Source organism: Ambystoma mexicanum, chromosome 6p (genome assembly GCF_040938575.1).
Source record: "Ambystoma mexicanum isolate Mex_15411 chromosome 6p, UKY_AmexF1_1, whole genome shotgun sequence".
Taxonomy (NCBI): Eukaryota; Metazoa; Chordata; class Amphibia; order Caudata; family Ambystomatidae; genus Ambystoma; species Ambystoma mexicanum.
Genome location: NC_090935.1, coordinates 1,413,616,475 through 1,413,632,252, shown reverse-complemented (window position 1 = coordinate 1,413,632,252; position 15,778 = coordinate 1,413,616,475). Strand labels below are relative to the sequence as shown.

General features: G+C 44.5%; 1 protein-coding gene across 2 annotated transcripts in view; it reads left to right on the top strand.

Moving 5' to 3' along the window:
• The window catches only part of POLR2B (RNA polymerase II subunit B), a 616,839-nt gene that overhangs the window by 90,307 nt on the left and 510,754 nt on the right, over positions 1 to 15,778 (top strand). For both annotated transcript variants that reach the window (XM_069626112.1, XM_069626111.1), the window contains exons 5-6: positions 13,223 to 13,442; positions 14,287 to 14,445. In XM_069626112.1, coding sequence (XP_069482213.1) covers positions 13,223 to 13,442; positions 14,287 to 14,445 — 379 coding nt within the window. The remainder of the gene's footprint in view (positions 1 to 13,222; positions 13,443 to 14,286; positions 14,446 to 15,778) is intronic.

The following is a 15,778-nucleotide window of genomic DNA, read 5'->3' as shown; positions in this document are numbered from 1 at the left end:
CCAGAACAATGCGCTAAGAATGGCACAGGGCGTTACCAGGAGAGAGCATATCTCAGATGCTAGAAGACAAAACAAATGGCTACTAGTGACAAAATCCTGCTTAAAACTGCATCACTAACACACATGCTTGAACACTGCACCCCGCTACCTCGTGGAGAAAATTAATAGAAACATTTCCAACCGACCGACCAGGACTGCGAATGCTAATTGCTTAGTCATACCTAGGTTCAAACTGACAAAAGCTGGTCGAAGTAGCTTCCTGGTCAAAGCAGCGCAACTATGGAGCTCCCTCCCCCTTCCTTGAGGGCGGATCAAACCTTCCCGAACTTCATACAAAAGACCAATAAATGACTTGGAGATAAAGATCAATAATTACTCCCGACTGCCCATATCGTGTTTCACTGTATCCTCCACTTATCACAAATGGACATAGATGCTGTATTGCATAGATAAGCTACTGTTCATGCAACTCTAGAGAGGGTAAGTGTTTCTTTGGCCTTATGTATATTCAAACTTCTCTATACTGACCTGCAGCTCACATCTCCCTCCTAAAATGAGCCTGGCTGCTCTGCCATACTACCAAAAACCTTTGAGTGGTACATACTTCTACTAGAGTTGGGGTTCTGTATACCAAGGGGTTCGTTTTTTATAAAGTCCTACCATAGGTACCACCTGGAGCTGCTTTTTTTGCCGTGACTGGAATGATGCAAGTTTCCTGCAAACTGTGATCGTCGCTAGAACTCCTCCTCTTCCATCTCTTCTGAAAAAGTTGCATGTTGTCTGCATAAAAGTGATGTGACAAACTACAAGAAGAAGTAACTGCTGCATGAGGGCAAGTGTAGAGAGAAAATAGAAATGGGCCCAAGACAGACTCTTGAGGCACACCATGGGCAAGCCGAAATGATTTAGATAACTTGCCAGCCCAACGACCAGAAAATGTCCTTTGCGATCTTTGAGATAAGATTGAAATCAAGAAAGAGCAGTACCTGTAATACCAAAAGAGGAAAGTGCTGCCAATACTAAAGTGGTTGACGGGGTCAAATGCAGCAGATGGATCCTAGAGGATGAGAAAAGATGAATGTTTGGAATATTGTACAGAAAGAAGAGAATCCAGAACTGTGAGAAGCAGTTTCCGTAGAATGAAGAGGACAAAAACCAGATTGGAATTGTGGGAGAATAGAAGAGTTGGAGATGCACTGTGGGATGTTTTTACCCATGCATCCAAGCCCTAACATAAAACTGTGCAGTACTGGCATGGAAAACATCATGATGGCCAGAACTCCCCAGAGAGTGCACAGGGAAAGAAATGAAGGCTGCCACCCATTTTTGCCTATGCTGTGAGCACAGGAGGGCACTGCCTAAAACCACCATTGGGCTACACACACAGTAGCCTGAAACCATTGGAAATGGCAATGCTGATTGCCAAAAGCAACCCAGAACTGTGGGGAATTCATTTTCTTAATCCCAAAATGGTTGCATTACCAGTACTCACCACTATCAGAAAGCCGGCGTTTTAAAACCACCAGACTTTTGTGGAAATTGAACAAATGAAACAAAACCAGACCAAGGAAAGACTTGCTAAGAGGTGGATACAATGTAAAACTATATTCTGAAATGACTTGAAGGAAGTAATTATTTAATGTATAGGTAAAAATTGTCAGTTTGATTTGAATGTAGAAAACTGGGAACAAAAAGTGACATTTAGCTGAAACCTGGCTTAATGAAACTGAATTCTGCCTAACAACTACCCCCGACAGGAGTTGAAACTGGATCAACAGCCACTCTTCCCAGGCCTAGCTGCATCCTGCTGCCCTTGCCAAAGAACCTGTAGCACCTCTCTGATTAGTTTAGGGGTGGAGCACCTGGGAACTGGAATGGACCGAACAATGCAACTTCCTTGACTCGGGCAAATGTTATATTGGGGGCGTCATAAAATAGCTTCCTCTTGGGAGAAACTGGGGGGCAGCTGTGCCTCTGTGAACAAGCTGGCTTGGGGGAAGTGGATAAACCAGTTATTCCACCATGTGCTGTGGGAAGCCACAACCCTTTTTAACCAGAGCATAATTTTAAAAAGATAGATAACTCATAGTGCGGACTTGTCAGAATTATATAAGTATCATTATTTTTGTGTTTTAGAGGCGTTAGGACCCTGTGGTGTATTCTGGGGGGTTGCTAGCGGAAAATAGGGTCTCACTCCAAATGTATGCATGTTAAAAATCTGACACTTTATCATCTGTAACCCATATCCCTGGCGCACATTTGTGTAAAATCTGGAAAGGTTTAGAGGTAGTTATCTGGATGAAAAGGGGAGAATTCTGTCATCGGTGGACACGACATCGTACAAAGACAGGGATCGGATGGTTTGGTGCTACAGAAAATGTTAACTGGACCTATAATATTAGAAAAATGGTACATAGATAAATATGTATTTGGGTCAGAAATAGATTTGTGTGCAATCTGACAAGGGGCGGTTCCTCTGACCATAAAACCTACAGCATCACTCTGACTCACATTTCCTTCCCCCAATCAAGGGAGAGAGGAGGAATTGGCCAATGATAAGTGAGAGGGGCAGGTTTAGTTATGACCAACGCACACACCCACTTGCCAAAACACATAGAGACTGCTGGGACAGGTAGAGACATTCAATTCCATTTGCTGCGGAGCATGCTGACCGACGAGTTCACATCCAAAGATCCAGACTTCAAATCCATCAATCTCCAGAATTTGTAGCAGAGAGGCTTGAATCCACCAGCTGAATCCTCTTCAGCAGGCCTCAAAACTAACCAAACTATTCAACAGCCGGGCAAGCTGTTTGAAGTTTTGCCGAGAATTTTTGCAAGAACCTGTAGCAGTACCCAGAAAGCAGTGTTACACCCAGAATCCAGAGAGGCTAGACCAGCAGAGCAGAGCTGACCCAGATCGCTGTGAGCAGAACCTGTGCCTGATTGACCCGCCGAGCAGACAGAACTGCAGCCGGAAGTGTTGACCAGATCCGTGACGAGGCCTAGTTCAAATTTAAATTGTGAGTACCTAGCAGAACTGTGCAGAACCAATCTCTTAGTTAAAATAATGTAATCCAACTATTTTAACCTAAGTAGAACTGCCTCCTAGAAATCGTGTCATCTGTCATTTTTAAAGCAGAACAACCGTCATCTGTCAATGCTGCAGCTGCAAGCTGTCACCTGTCATTTTGAGTTTACTTTAAATCCGAAAAACTACCTTTATTTAATCGTCAGTATCTCTGGAACCGTTTGGGCTAGGAACAAGATTTAACTTTCCTCTGAAAGCTTAGAATCTAAGCTTTCCAACAAGCCCAGAATTCCTACTCCTTATACTTTTTCCGCAATCAATAGCAGCTCCATTCTTTCTTTTGTTAAAATCCATTTGCAACTTGGTAATAACTCATAGAGCATTGTTAAAGTGAGCCTGAACTGATATAAAGTAGCCATCACCTACCCTGAACCTCTAGAGGGAATTAAAAGCAATTTTAGCACCTTTTCACTTCCTTGCAAACCACATTAAAGTAATTCGCCTGTGTGTAAAACTCATCCCTGTTTTCCCTAAGCTTGCTGGGAGAACTGGAACTGTGTATTGCATTATAAAGTGTGATTTGTTGGGATTCTTGAAGACTGTGTGCTCTCCTTCCATTTCTGGTATTGCATAGGGGGGGGAGTGAATTGTCAAACGAAAAAGTGATCATATTACCTTTTGCTAAAATGATAAGTTATTTCTGTACTGCATTTTATTCCACCTTGCGTTTCCTTGAACCATATAAAGCATTCTTACCCACCTTGTTCTTCTGTTCCTATTCATAGTTACCTCTTGCTGATTACTGCTCATATTCACAAGTGTAATATCCATTATCAATTTATTTATAGAAGTGTGATTTATATTGTTTAAATTTACAAATAAACCTTTTCATTTGCAAAACAAACCTACTTCTTGGCTCAGTGGGGTCAGGGGGATTCTAAGAGGGGGGGTGTTATACAAGGGTTGTCATCCAGAGTACTGAACTGGATATAAAAATACATCAATAAGGGTTTTCCTCAGCATCCCAGACTAGGCATTGACTTAGCTGTAGTGTTGATTGAATATCGCTTACAGCACGTAGAAACTTGAGAATAAACCAGCCATTCAAGTAGTTTAGAGAAATGGGGTGAACATTTGAGGCGTTGGTGGATCAGCAGTGGGTTTTTTCAGGATAGGAATAATGGAAGCATGCTTGAAAGGCATGGGTAAGGTAGAAGTATCTGCCATCCCTTCCAGAGCGCCTAAGCAGGTGGGTGTTGGGCCTGTGAGACCCTCCGGGCCCTCTACCTAACATCTTTGGCATCCGTTGGGCCCGTTAGCCTCCTCTCCCTCCCTGGCCCATTGCGGCTCCCTTTCCCCTTCCTCCCGCCTCCCATAAATGATTGGTCCATCCAGCTTACTTGTTAGTATGCCCTGCTGCCCACTTGTTACTTAGAGTCTAACGGCTCGGCAGCACTGCACCGGTTCCATTTCCATTGGAGCGCAGCCCTCTTGAGCTAATCTAACAGGCCCGAGGCCCTTTCCAAACCCTGCACCAGCCCCCGCACTCTTCCTGATTCCACTTCCTTCCCGACACCCCCCGCCGCCCCCGCTCCCATTGGTCCTCTCGGCCTTCATCATCAGTCTTCCCAGGGCAGCCCTCTGCCCGTGCATCCCCCACGGCTAAAGGCGGCTCCAAGAAGTGTCAGCAGGTGTCTGTAGGGGAAGCCAGAGGCCAACCATCAACTACAAGGACCAGTAAAGTAGGAGTGGCCCGGGGTTAGGAGTAGAGCAACCACTCTACCCTAGATTCCGAGCCACCTGGCAAACCCATATTAAACACGTCGATTACTCCCCACTGCATCTCTCTCTCTCTCCCACAACATAGACAACATTTGATCAGTGTTAATACTGTACTAATCTTACCCGCTAGGCATAGACCTCCCCCCTCTATACATGCATCTCAAATTTAGCAGGGATTCTGTTCCCAAATTGCATTCTATGATAACCAGATTGCATTGATAGGCCTCTCTCCCACTGTACAGGTCTCACATTGAGCGCTGGTTCTGTCCCCAAAATTGCATTGTAATGATTACTGTGGAGTAACACTACGATTAGGGGCTCACGCCTCATAAAACAACACAGCGAGTCCTAGCTGCGGCCTCAAAGTCACTTATATAAGTAGATATCCTTAAACCCATATAGCTAGCTCAACGCAGGGTACCGCGTCCAGGAAGATGGGCAGTAAGGACAGCCAGCGAAAAAACACCCAACCTTACACCACCTCCACTACCCCTCTCAAGACAGCGACTGGCAATTCCGGCCGGATAGACCAACTACAGTTGGAGCCCAAACCAGTAGCGGGCAATCCCCACACCCAGTACTACACCACAAGACAACCAGACCAAAGCAAAACCAACTCCGCATCAACAAACCAAGGAAAAAACGCTCTCAATCTTAAAAATGCTGTGCAAACGACCCATACCGAGGGAAAGAAAGAGAAGAACAAACACTTCGGAGCAACAAATAACCACAACTACAGAACACATTCCCACAAACACTAACACAAATCAAACCAACATTGTTAGAAGGGACAAATTGCTTTACTTAACTCCATACCTCGCCGACAACTGATCATCGTAACAAACCAACCCAACGCTAGAACCAGCAACATCAAACAACCAAACGCAACCATGCAGAAGAAGGATGAACACCAGAAACAACAAAAACACGATCGATGCAATAACACCATACATCACTAAAGCAAGAGGAACTTAAAATCGACACCCACAACTCCTGGAAGACTAACCCAATGAAAACAAAAATCCAAGGCAGAACCTAGAAGACCCGTTAGACGACACTGACACTCCGGCACCAAGGCCTCAACAAGAGATCGACCAGAAAGGAAACCTCAAAACCGACCAGAAGACGACCCCAACAAGAAAGTCCAAACCAACTACACCTCCAAAATCCACTGCAATCTAATAAACGCAAGATCCATGCCAAAACGCTAAACAGATCTTCGACCTACTTGATGTAAATGGCATTGACATCCTATTCATCACAGAAAAATGGCTGGACGACCACTACAAAATCACACTCCAAAGCTGCCTTCCAACCAACTTCAAATGCCTTCAAATAAACAGGAAAAATAAAAAAGGAGGAGGCATCGCAATAGCATTCAAAGAACACCTGGAAATAAAAACCGACAAACCGCTCAACATCAACCGTTAAACCATGGTTATACACCTAACAATGAGCCCAAAAACCAACATAGCATTCATCCTGGTGTACAGACCTCCGACATATGATGCTACCTTCAACAACTTCATAGAAGCCATCACCAATTTAGCCATTGACCACAAACATCTAATCATCCTGGGGGACTTCAACATCTGGTTTGAAGACCGTCACACCAACGCCCCAAACTCACTGATTGAACAACTCGCTACCATGAAACTACAACAACTAGTCAAAGGGGCAACACCCTCGGCAGGACACACCCTCGACACAATGTTCGCCAAGGAAAAACCCATCACCACGGCACCATTGATACAAATACTGTGGAGCGACCATCTCATCACTCTGCCAACTCAAGTCCACATCCAAACCCCTAAACTCAACCATCCCAAAAAGAAACTGGAAACCCGTCAAAGAAAGCAACCTATTTGAACAACTGGAGATGACCAAACCCTCAACTACAGAACTAGAGCTAGCTGACATAGACAGGAAAGCGGAGCTACTATTCTGCTCGACCTCTCTGCAGCCTTCGACACAGTTAGCCATGACACCCTAACCAAAAGACTAGAAGGCATAACGGACACAGCACTACTCTGGACTAAATTCCTAACAGACAGAACAGAAACGTATGGTTTAAACCCTTCAAATCCACCCCACGAGTTAACGACTGGAGTGCCACAAGGATCCTCACTATCACCACTGTACTTCAACATCTACCAGACTCCAGTTATCAGAATCTTCAAAAAATACAACATTACATGCTACAACTAAGCTGATGATACTCAAATCATCTACAAAATTGAAGACGCCGATCACTCGACCCTAATCGAGTGTCTAAAAGAAGTCTTCAACTGGATGAACGCCAACAACCTAAAATCGACCCAGGAAAGACACAAATCATGATCCTATCCAAAGACCAAGAGAACGAAACCGCCATCCCGTGGCCAACGGAAATGGGAACTGCACCATCTAAGGTAGTAAAAAGAAATCTGTGAATCCTGATGGACCACACCCTAACCTTAGAACCACAAATAAATGTAAACGTCAAATGCTTTTCCATCCTCCACACTGCAAGAAGAATCCAACCTTTCCTCCACGCACAAAACGCTCACCATCGTCGCCCTCATGTCAATCGACTATGCAAACAGCCTCTACCTCGGAATTCCTCCTGAAGAAACTATAACGGATCCAAAAAACAGCAGCCAGAATACTCCTCAAACTATCCAGAAGAGACCACATCTCTCCTGCCCTAAAAAACACTGCACTGGCTCCCAGTCAAACATCGCATCACCTTCAAAACAATGTGCATAACACACAGGGCAATCGGTGGACAAGGAGCAGAATTCCTACAATAAAAATCTACAGGCCAATGAGACTCCTCGGTTCAAGCAACGAAATCTGTCTAGAACTAAAACCATAGCTTAGGAAAAAAACTTGGAGGCACCTCCTTCTACCACTTAGCCGCAAAAACCTGCAACAACATCTCAAAAGAAATGAGAAACACCAAAGATCACCTAAAATTCAGGAAATTACTAAAAATCTGGCTCTTCAACACCACAGACACAAACTGAAAACCGAAACAACGGAAAGGAAAAGAATGACGAAACTTAGGAGGACACTGACAAAACCCAGAACCGACTAAAACTCCCACCACAACTAGACAGGCAACGCCAACTCAAATAAAACACAAGTGATGCCCATCAAGACAGAATCAACAACCCCAGGCAATTCAAGCCAACTTCCTCATTTACCCATAGTTGCTACCAAGTTCCACACTGTCAGAGTTCCTATATGTTAGCAATCACCACACTCGAATGGAGTTGTGGACTTTAGCAGGTACAATATCCGTAGGAGTAGAAAAGGACGACGGGTAAGGTTTATGTTTATGAAGGAAGTCTATGGAAAGGAAGGTCAGATATGAACAGGACAGTGTGAATACCAGACAAGGCCAGACCAGGACAGAGGTGCCGAAATGCCCCCACACCCCACCTAGGATGATTACGCAAACCCAGCGCCTCACTTCGAGAACAAAATGCCAACTAACCAACCCACTAACAATTTCCCCCTCCGCTTGCACCTCTCAAACTCCAAACCAAGCACAACCACAAACCTACAGCACAATCAAAACCGCACAAACTTCACTACATTGCAACAACAAAACAAAAACACACTCTCACAACAGTACACGACTACCGGCCGCAAACACCCCAGGCCCAGCCAGCGGACCCACCGGGCTGAGGCTGCTAACAGCACATCACTGCTCTCTTGCACTTGTCCAGCTTCCTCCCACTAACTCACCCTCCCTTTCCCCTCTTTCAGAGCGCCAGGGGACCACTCCAGTGGTGATAGTGCACGGTACAAATGTCCTTTAACATTCCTGGTGCACCTCCAATGATCTCTGCCTCAACACCTGTAAAACTGAGATCCTTCGCATCAGGACCCTTGCTCCTTCCTTCTTTCTTCCTTTAACTCTGGCCTTCCACCCTGGGCTCTGCTCCTTCTTCTGAAGCCAGAAACCTTGGACTCCTCTTCGACGCTCCTCTCCTTCCTTCCTCCCTCCCACTCAGGACATTGCCAAGAAGTCCCACTTTCAGCTCTTCCTTCTCAAAGGAATTCTCCCTTTTCTCACTTTCCCCCAGAGGCTCATTGTTACCCGAGCCTTTGTTCTCTCTAGGCTGGACTATTGCAATAGCCTCCTTGTTGGGGAGAATTCTCAGAAATGTGTTAATTCCCTTCTACTTTGGAGATGCCCAGCTCTTTTTGCTGGAATTTGACTTATTATATCTTAAATTTCAATGTGATTTATTCTGTTTCTTTTGATTTCGGAGTCTGACAAACTCCATAGACATCATCTTTACGTTGTCATACTGCACCTTTGGTGCAGTGGCACAGGGAAGTCTTAGATTTCCAAAAGGTTTAAATACCTTCTCTTGGTGAAACTGTTTCCAAGAGCAGTAATGTGAAATTGACTTTTCTTACATTTGTAACTTCCTAGACCCAGCACACACTGTTACAATAGGGTGCTGGAGGGGTTACTTAGTTTGTCTAGTTTCTCATGTAACAATTTTATGTTAACCTTTCCTCCATTAATGGCTGGTGGCAGTGGTTTACTTTTAACTACCATTCGTAGTTTGTACCGTGGGCTGCTTTCGAAGCTGTGGTAAAGCACCCATGGCTGCCCATTTTGTCAAAATGGACCGGTCTTTTTTTTGTCATTTCTTGCTGAAAAGGTCTTTGAGATTTACTGTGCGCCAGGTGTTTGGTCCCTTTGTTCGTTTTTTCTTTGGCGGGATTCGAATCCCGGCTCTGCCTCCAGTATGTCTGGCAGGGGCTGGAAGTGAGGGAGGTGCCCGAAACTCCCTGTGCTTAGTCTCCTAGGAGACCCAAATGCACTCTGTAGTGATTGACCGCTGACTGTCCGGCAAGGACAGCCACCCTGCTGGGTGACTGACAGCTAGGCTGGAATGAATGTGAGAGAACTGAATAAAAGGCGAGGCTTTTTGCTTGGAAGGCAGAGGTGACCACTGGATGAAGGAACCAAAGAACCTGAAGAGGATGCATGCTGCAACTCCTGGACCGTTGGTTTGCCCAGTGGAGCCCTGCTGCTATGCTGAAACTCCAAATTCGTATTGACGGAGAAGCCCCTGCAAGGATGACTTCTCCCCTTGAGTTGGTGGAACAAATCGACTCCAGTAAGCCACCTGGACATCCTTCATGGAGCTGGTTAAAGTTCCACAGAGTTGCTGCAGGAAACCATATAGCCAGTGAGAGGAACACCAGTTTGTGTGTGTTGCTTTTAAGCTAGCCTAGAGCTCCAGGAAGATCCTCTGGACTCCCATGAAGCAGGACTGACCGAGCCGGAGCCCCCTCAATAGAGTGCGGTACCCCAGAAACAAGGAAAGTCCATCTCAACAGCCAGGAACCGCTGTGTTGCTATTTGCGGTAGTCGCGAGGAGCCCAAACACTGAAGTGCCACTTATTGGAAAGATTGCTGGTTGCGAGCGGTGACTATCCCATTGCAGTGCCGAGTCCCCAGAAGTCCTCCCTCTTGTCTCCACGACTGAGGCCCAGGAACAGTGAGATCTGCAGAGCTGCACAGGAACAGAAGTCATCTGCTGCACTTTTTTCTTCGATAGAAAGGTACTGTGAAGTCTGAGAGAACGTACCTCTTGCTTTAGAGTTGCTTGCCTCTTCTACCACTCACAAGTCTAATGGCTTGTGGCCCTACATTTGATTCTTCTTTTCTTCAAAGACTTCTAAAACATAGTGCAAAGACTTTTCTACTTACCTACCAGAGGTGCTTCATCCTATATAAGACTTTTGCCCATTGACTTTGGCTTAGCCTTGTATACTGAATCACTCTGCTATGGGGATCCAAAAGTATTAGCCTGCTTAAGAATATTTGTGGACTCTTGTTCTAATAACCTTCTCCTTTGACCAACTTCTAAGAGTGTTCTAAATGCCAACAGTAAGATATTAATTTCCCCAGCACACTCGCTATTGAAGTCACCTGAGGTTGTAGGTTGTGGCTGTGGGCCATCCCAAAAGGGTCTTTACTGATTTAGAAACTAAGTGTATACAGTATTGAAGTGTTTGTGTGTTACTATTATATTGCTCCCTTCTGAAGAAGGCTTACCTAACTGACTGATACACAAGGTTTCTTGAATAAACTATTATTAATGTAGGTGTTTATTTGAATACCTGTCACTGTGAATCTCTAACTCCCCTACAGCTCACATTGACCCCTTGTGAGATAAGCCTGGCTGTTCAACACGCTACCAAAACTGTGGTACAAGCTCCTACCAAAGGTTGGGTTGCCTATTACCTGTAGTAAGGGTTGTTGTAGTGTTCCCAAAGGGTACTGTATACAATCGTGCTTAACAGGACAGAAGCCACCTGGAACAATTTCTTCTAACCAGAGGTACTGTAAAGTCTGAACTTAACTCTTGTTGTGTAGCCTTACTTGCACTCAGTTGACACCTGTCTTGGTTACCTTGCAGGGTTGCTAAAGCTTTCCCCTCGCAAGCCTTTCAGCTTGTGGCCCTTCAAGTGTTCTATTTTCTACAAACAAACATTTCTAAAAACATTGCAAGACTTTTTTTTACCTACCTGCAAAGATCTTCTTCAGCTCCCCTTGACATTGTGGAATTAACATTTGGCTGTCCTTGCTCCCGGAGTGGTGATTCTTACCCCTGACTCTGTGCTTTGGCCCCTTTCCCCCAGTAAAGGGTTAATTTACTCAGCTTTGGAAGGTTTCTAAAAGTACTTAACTGTTTCTGAATTATTTGTTAAGCTTTGTTTTATTCCTCTATTCTATCTTTTCACCAAACTCAGTATTGCTCTAAATGTACCAGTGATAAATCAATGTCTACAGTGTCACAGCTATTTAAGTCACGTGGGGGTGTAGGAAGTGTCTGTATGCCATCCCCAATGGGTATCGTCTGATTTACAGAAACGGTGTGTTTGGAAGTGTACTATAATTGTTACTTGTTTTTGCTCCCTTCTGAAGAAGGCCTATATATCTGACTGAAATAAATTAATAATTGTTTTATCAAGAAACCTGGAGTATAAGTGTTTATTTGAATAACTGTGTTGTGAAACTGTGTCACAACCTTACTGCTCACATTTCCCTCTTGAGATAAGCCTGACTGCTCAGCCACACTACCACTTGTGTAGTACAGACTTATACCAAAAGTTGGGTTCCTATTGCCAGGAGGTCATGGTTATTGTGGTGCACCCAAAGGGTACTGCATACAATCTTGCCTAACCCTCCTCCTGAATCCTTCCACTCTTCGATTTCCAACCACCCTCCTACCCACCTCCAGCTAATCCAGAATAGAGCAGGAAGATTTAGGCTTAGCATTTAGCCCAGGGACTGCATCTCTCCTGTCCTAAAGTATTCACTGGCTCCCGGTTGCTGCAGATTAAATTCCAATCCCTCTGCATCATCCTCAAGGCTGTCTGGGCCCAGGGACCACACTATCTTCAACTTTATCTTGCTAGACGTTCCTCTGGCGCCAACTCTTTCAGTGTAAAGCGTTTTGCTAAACATAGGCCAGGAGGTTGATTGCTTTCTTCAGCTGGCTGTCTCCTATGGAACAGCCTCCCCATCCCTCTGCACCTTGAGCAGGACTCTCTTAAATTCCGGAAGCTCCTCAAAATCTTTCTTTACCTCCTCCTTCCCGTTTTCTCTCCTCTGATAATCTCATGGTTGCTGTGTCCTGGGCCCTTATGCATCCTCAGGCCCCTGACCTCCCACACCCAATCACCCCAGCTTCTGTCTACCGTCATCACTTGACACACCATCCGCCCAGGAGGCTTGCACTTACACCCTACGGGGCTCCCGGCCGTGTAGCACTCACCATACCATGCACTTCATCTGTTGCTCACCCACAAGCATGGACTCTCCAGCACCTACCCTCTCTAGTAGCTTTGTCCCCTCCCCCACCCCCTCCCACTGTTATTATTTGTGTGTCTTAATGTGTTTCACTCCCTTATTCCCTCCCTTTGCCCTGTGGGTGCTTTGAAACAGTATGTACTTGCTGTATAAGCACCTAACAAGAGAACAATAGATGCTGTGTTGCGTGATACTACCTGTTTATTTCATTCTTCAATGTTTTCTGAAGGCCCAAAAAAATAATTGCATTTTAGTATTTTTTAAAATGGAATGTCTAAGCTGAATTATTGTTATATGGTCTGGACTCATTGAGGCCCCCGGACTATCACTCTCCTGAGACTAAGCCTTGACTGCTCTCCATTTCAACTTGATTGGAATTGACTAAACTCTCAGCTGCCTGTTCGCCACAAATAAGGTGGCCTCCTAAAATCTGTCCACCAGGCCAGCTTCTAGTAAGCCATCTGAACACCTACAACTGCAGGCTCGTTTTTCTAAGAATGCTTGGAGGTCCCGATAAAATCTCCCAAATGGGACTATCTGAAAATATTTTATTTTTTTCATGATTTATCTCTGCAGGTATTCTGCTCCCCTGTATGTGGACATCACCAAAACAGTGGTTAAGGAGGGTGAGGAACACCTGCAGACACAGCATCAGAAGACCTTCATCGGAAAGATTCCGATCATGCTGCGCTCCACATACTGCCTTCTGAACGGCCTGACTGATCGTGATCTCTGTGAATTGAATGAATGTCCTCTTGACCCCGGTGGATATTTCATTATCAATGGATCTGAAAAGGTAAAGTGTCTTACAAACTGCAGGCTGTGAAAATGTGCTAGTAGTGTACTGGTGCTCAGTTTTTGTTTTAGGAAAGTTTGTTGTCTGTTACCACATGAGAACTGCTTCCTATAGCCTTTTAATAATTCTTGTGAAGCCAATATCCACCCCTAGCCACTCAACCAAAGTACGAATTTAAATGATAGCGAATGGTGTATTGAACAAACTTGGGCCTTTTTGGCATCTCCTAATATGGCATTCAATGACCCACATGGATGTGCAGTGCACATTTTACCCAAGCTGATAATTAGGTAGTTAAATATATAAAATTGCAAGGGAGGTTTTTTTTGTGTGCTTAATGCCTTTTTAAAGTGATCAGTCAGTTCAATGGTTCCCTCTTTCACAAACGCCAACCTTCTTACTGGTGCCCATCATTAGAAATGGCATAGACATCACTGTCATGTACTAGTTCTGACTCCGACCTTGAATTATTTAAAGGCCAGGCACTACCTGAGTCGTCCACTACTTCCCTGAAATTGATAATGCAAAGGAATTTGTGACGGTGAGCCTCATCACTGTTGGGCAAGTCAGTTGACTATTAAGCAATGTGTGAGATTCTACAGCTTTCTAGTTTCTGCCCTCCTGTTGTCACCCCTTTAAATCCCCCTAGCTTGATGTCCATTTTCTTAACTTGCACCACCTCCATTTTAGAAACTAAAAACTGCTTTAAATGTGCATCTTTGTTAAAGCAACATCCTCTCTTTCAGTGATTGTTCACATTCCAAACATAGAAGATATTAATTTTTATCAGTGCAGCGGATAGAAAAAGATTGAAGATATTACTTTTCATTTGTTGATGCCTTAGGTTTTGATTGCCCAGGAGAAGATGGCGACAAACACAGTGTATGTGTTTGCAAAGAAGGATTCAAAGTATGCCTATGTGGGAGAGTGTCGCTCTTGTTTGGAGAATTCTTCTCGACCAACAAGTACCATCTGGGTCAGCATGCTGGCAAGAGGAGGGCAGGTGAGCTCTTATCTTTATGAGAGTGGAAAATGGATGAAACGCTGCGTGATATAAAGAAGTCAGTTTCCATTTTTCACGAGCATTATATAGCACACGTCAGCATATTTTATGGCATGCCGCTGAGTGTTGAGGACAGTTATCCTAAAGTCCAACTAAGGGGCTTAGTAAAACAATTAAACTGAGGCATTACAAGACTCCACTCTTAGTAGAACGCTGTACCACCTGAGTTCATGGTAGCGTAGACAGAGCAGCCAGACTTATTTTAGTAGTGAGTGAGTTGTAGAATCAGTAAAAAGAAATTGTAAAACAAATGGTCCAAAGAAAAACAAACACTTTGTACTATAAAAATGAATGGTTTATTAAAATACAAGTAGGCCCAGATACATCTTGGGGGGGGGGGGGGGGGAGAATAAGTACTGTTAGGGAGAATTCTCAGAAATGTGCTAATTCCCCTCTACCTTAGAGACCCCCAGCATCTTAGCTGGACTTTGAGCACTTTAATATTTTACCTGGAGAGAATGAGACCCTTTTCCCCACTCTCTTGTGTATCTTTGCTATGAATTGAGCACTTTTTCTTTTGGTTGTGGAGTCTGACAAATTCCATAGGTTAACTTTTACCTTGTATCACACTGCACCTTCATTGCAGTGGCACAGGGGAAGTCTTTCAGATTTCCCGAAATGTTTAAATACCGTCTCTTGTATAAACTACTGTTTCCAAGAGCAGTGAAGTGAAATTGACTTTACTTACATTGTAACTTTCTAGACCCAGCACACACTATCTGACAATAGAGTGCTGGAGGGGTTACTTCGTATCCCCTTTGTGTAGATTCTCATGTAACATTTTTTTGAACATGTAGTTTTACTAAAGTTTTGTGTAATCAACATTAATCAAACAACGATACAACCACAATGATTAACTTTAAAACAATCACAGCCCCCCCCCCCCCCTTTCTCATCATGGATCTTAGTATAACACATTCGGCAAGGATCCAACAGTGTGTTATAATACATTACAAGCAAAGGGTTAGACGTCTGGCTGGTGCTCAGGATGCAGGGCCCGTCACTCTCGAAATGAGTCCGCCGTATCATCAGGCCCCCCATTCCTCTGGGTGGGGTCCATCGAGGTCGGCATTCAAGTCCAGTGGTCTGTCCAAAGTGTTCCATAGACTTCAAACCGCGCTCCCGTATTTGTCGAAGGGGAGCCATAAGCCCTCAATATTAGATTCATCAATTAGGTGGGTCATGAATTCCATGTCGTATATAGCACAGTTTAATAACCCATTCCCTTTCCACCAGAGGTCGGGCGGCCCTCCATTCTTGAGCCCAACATCTG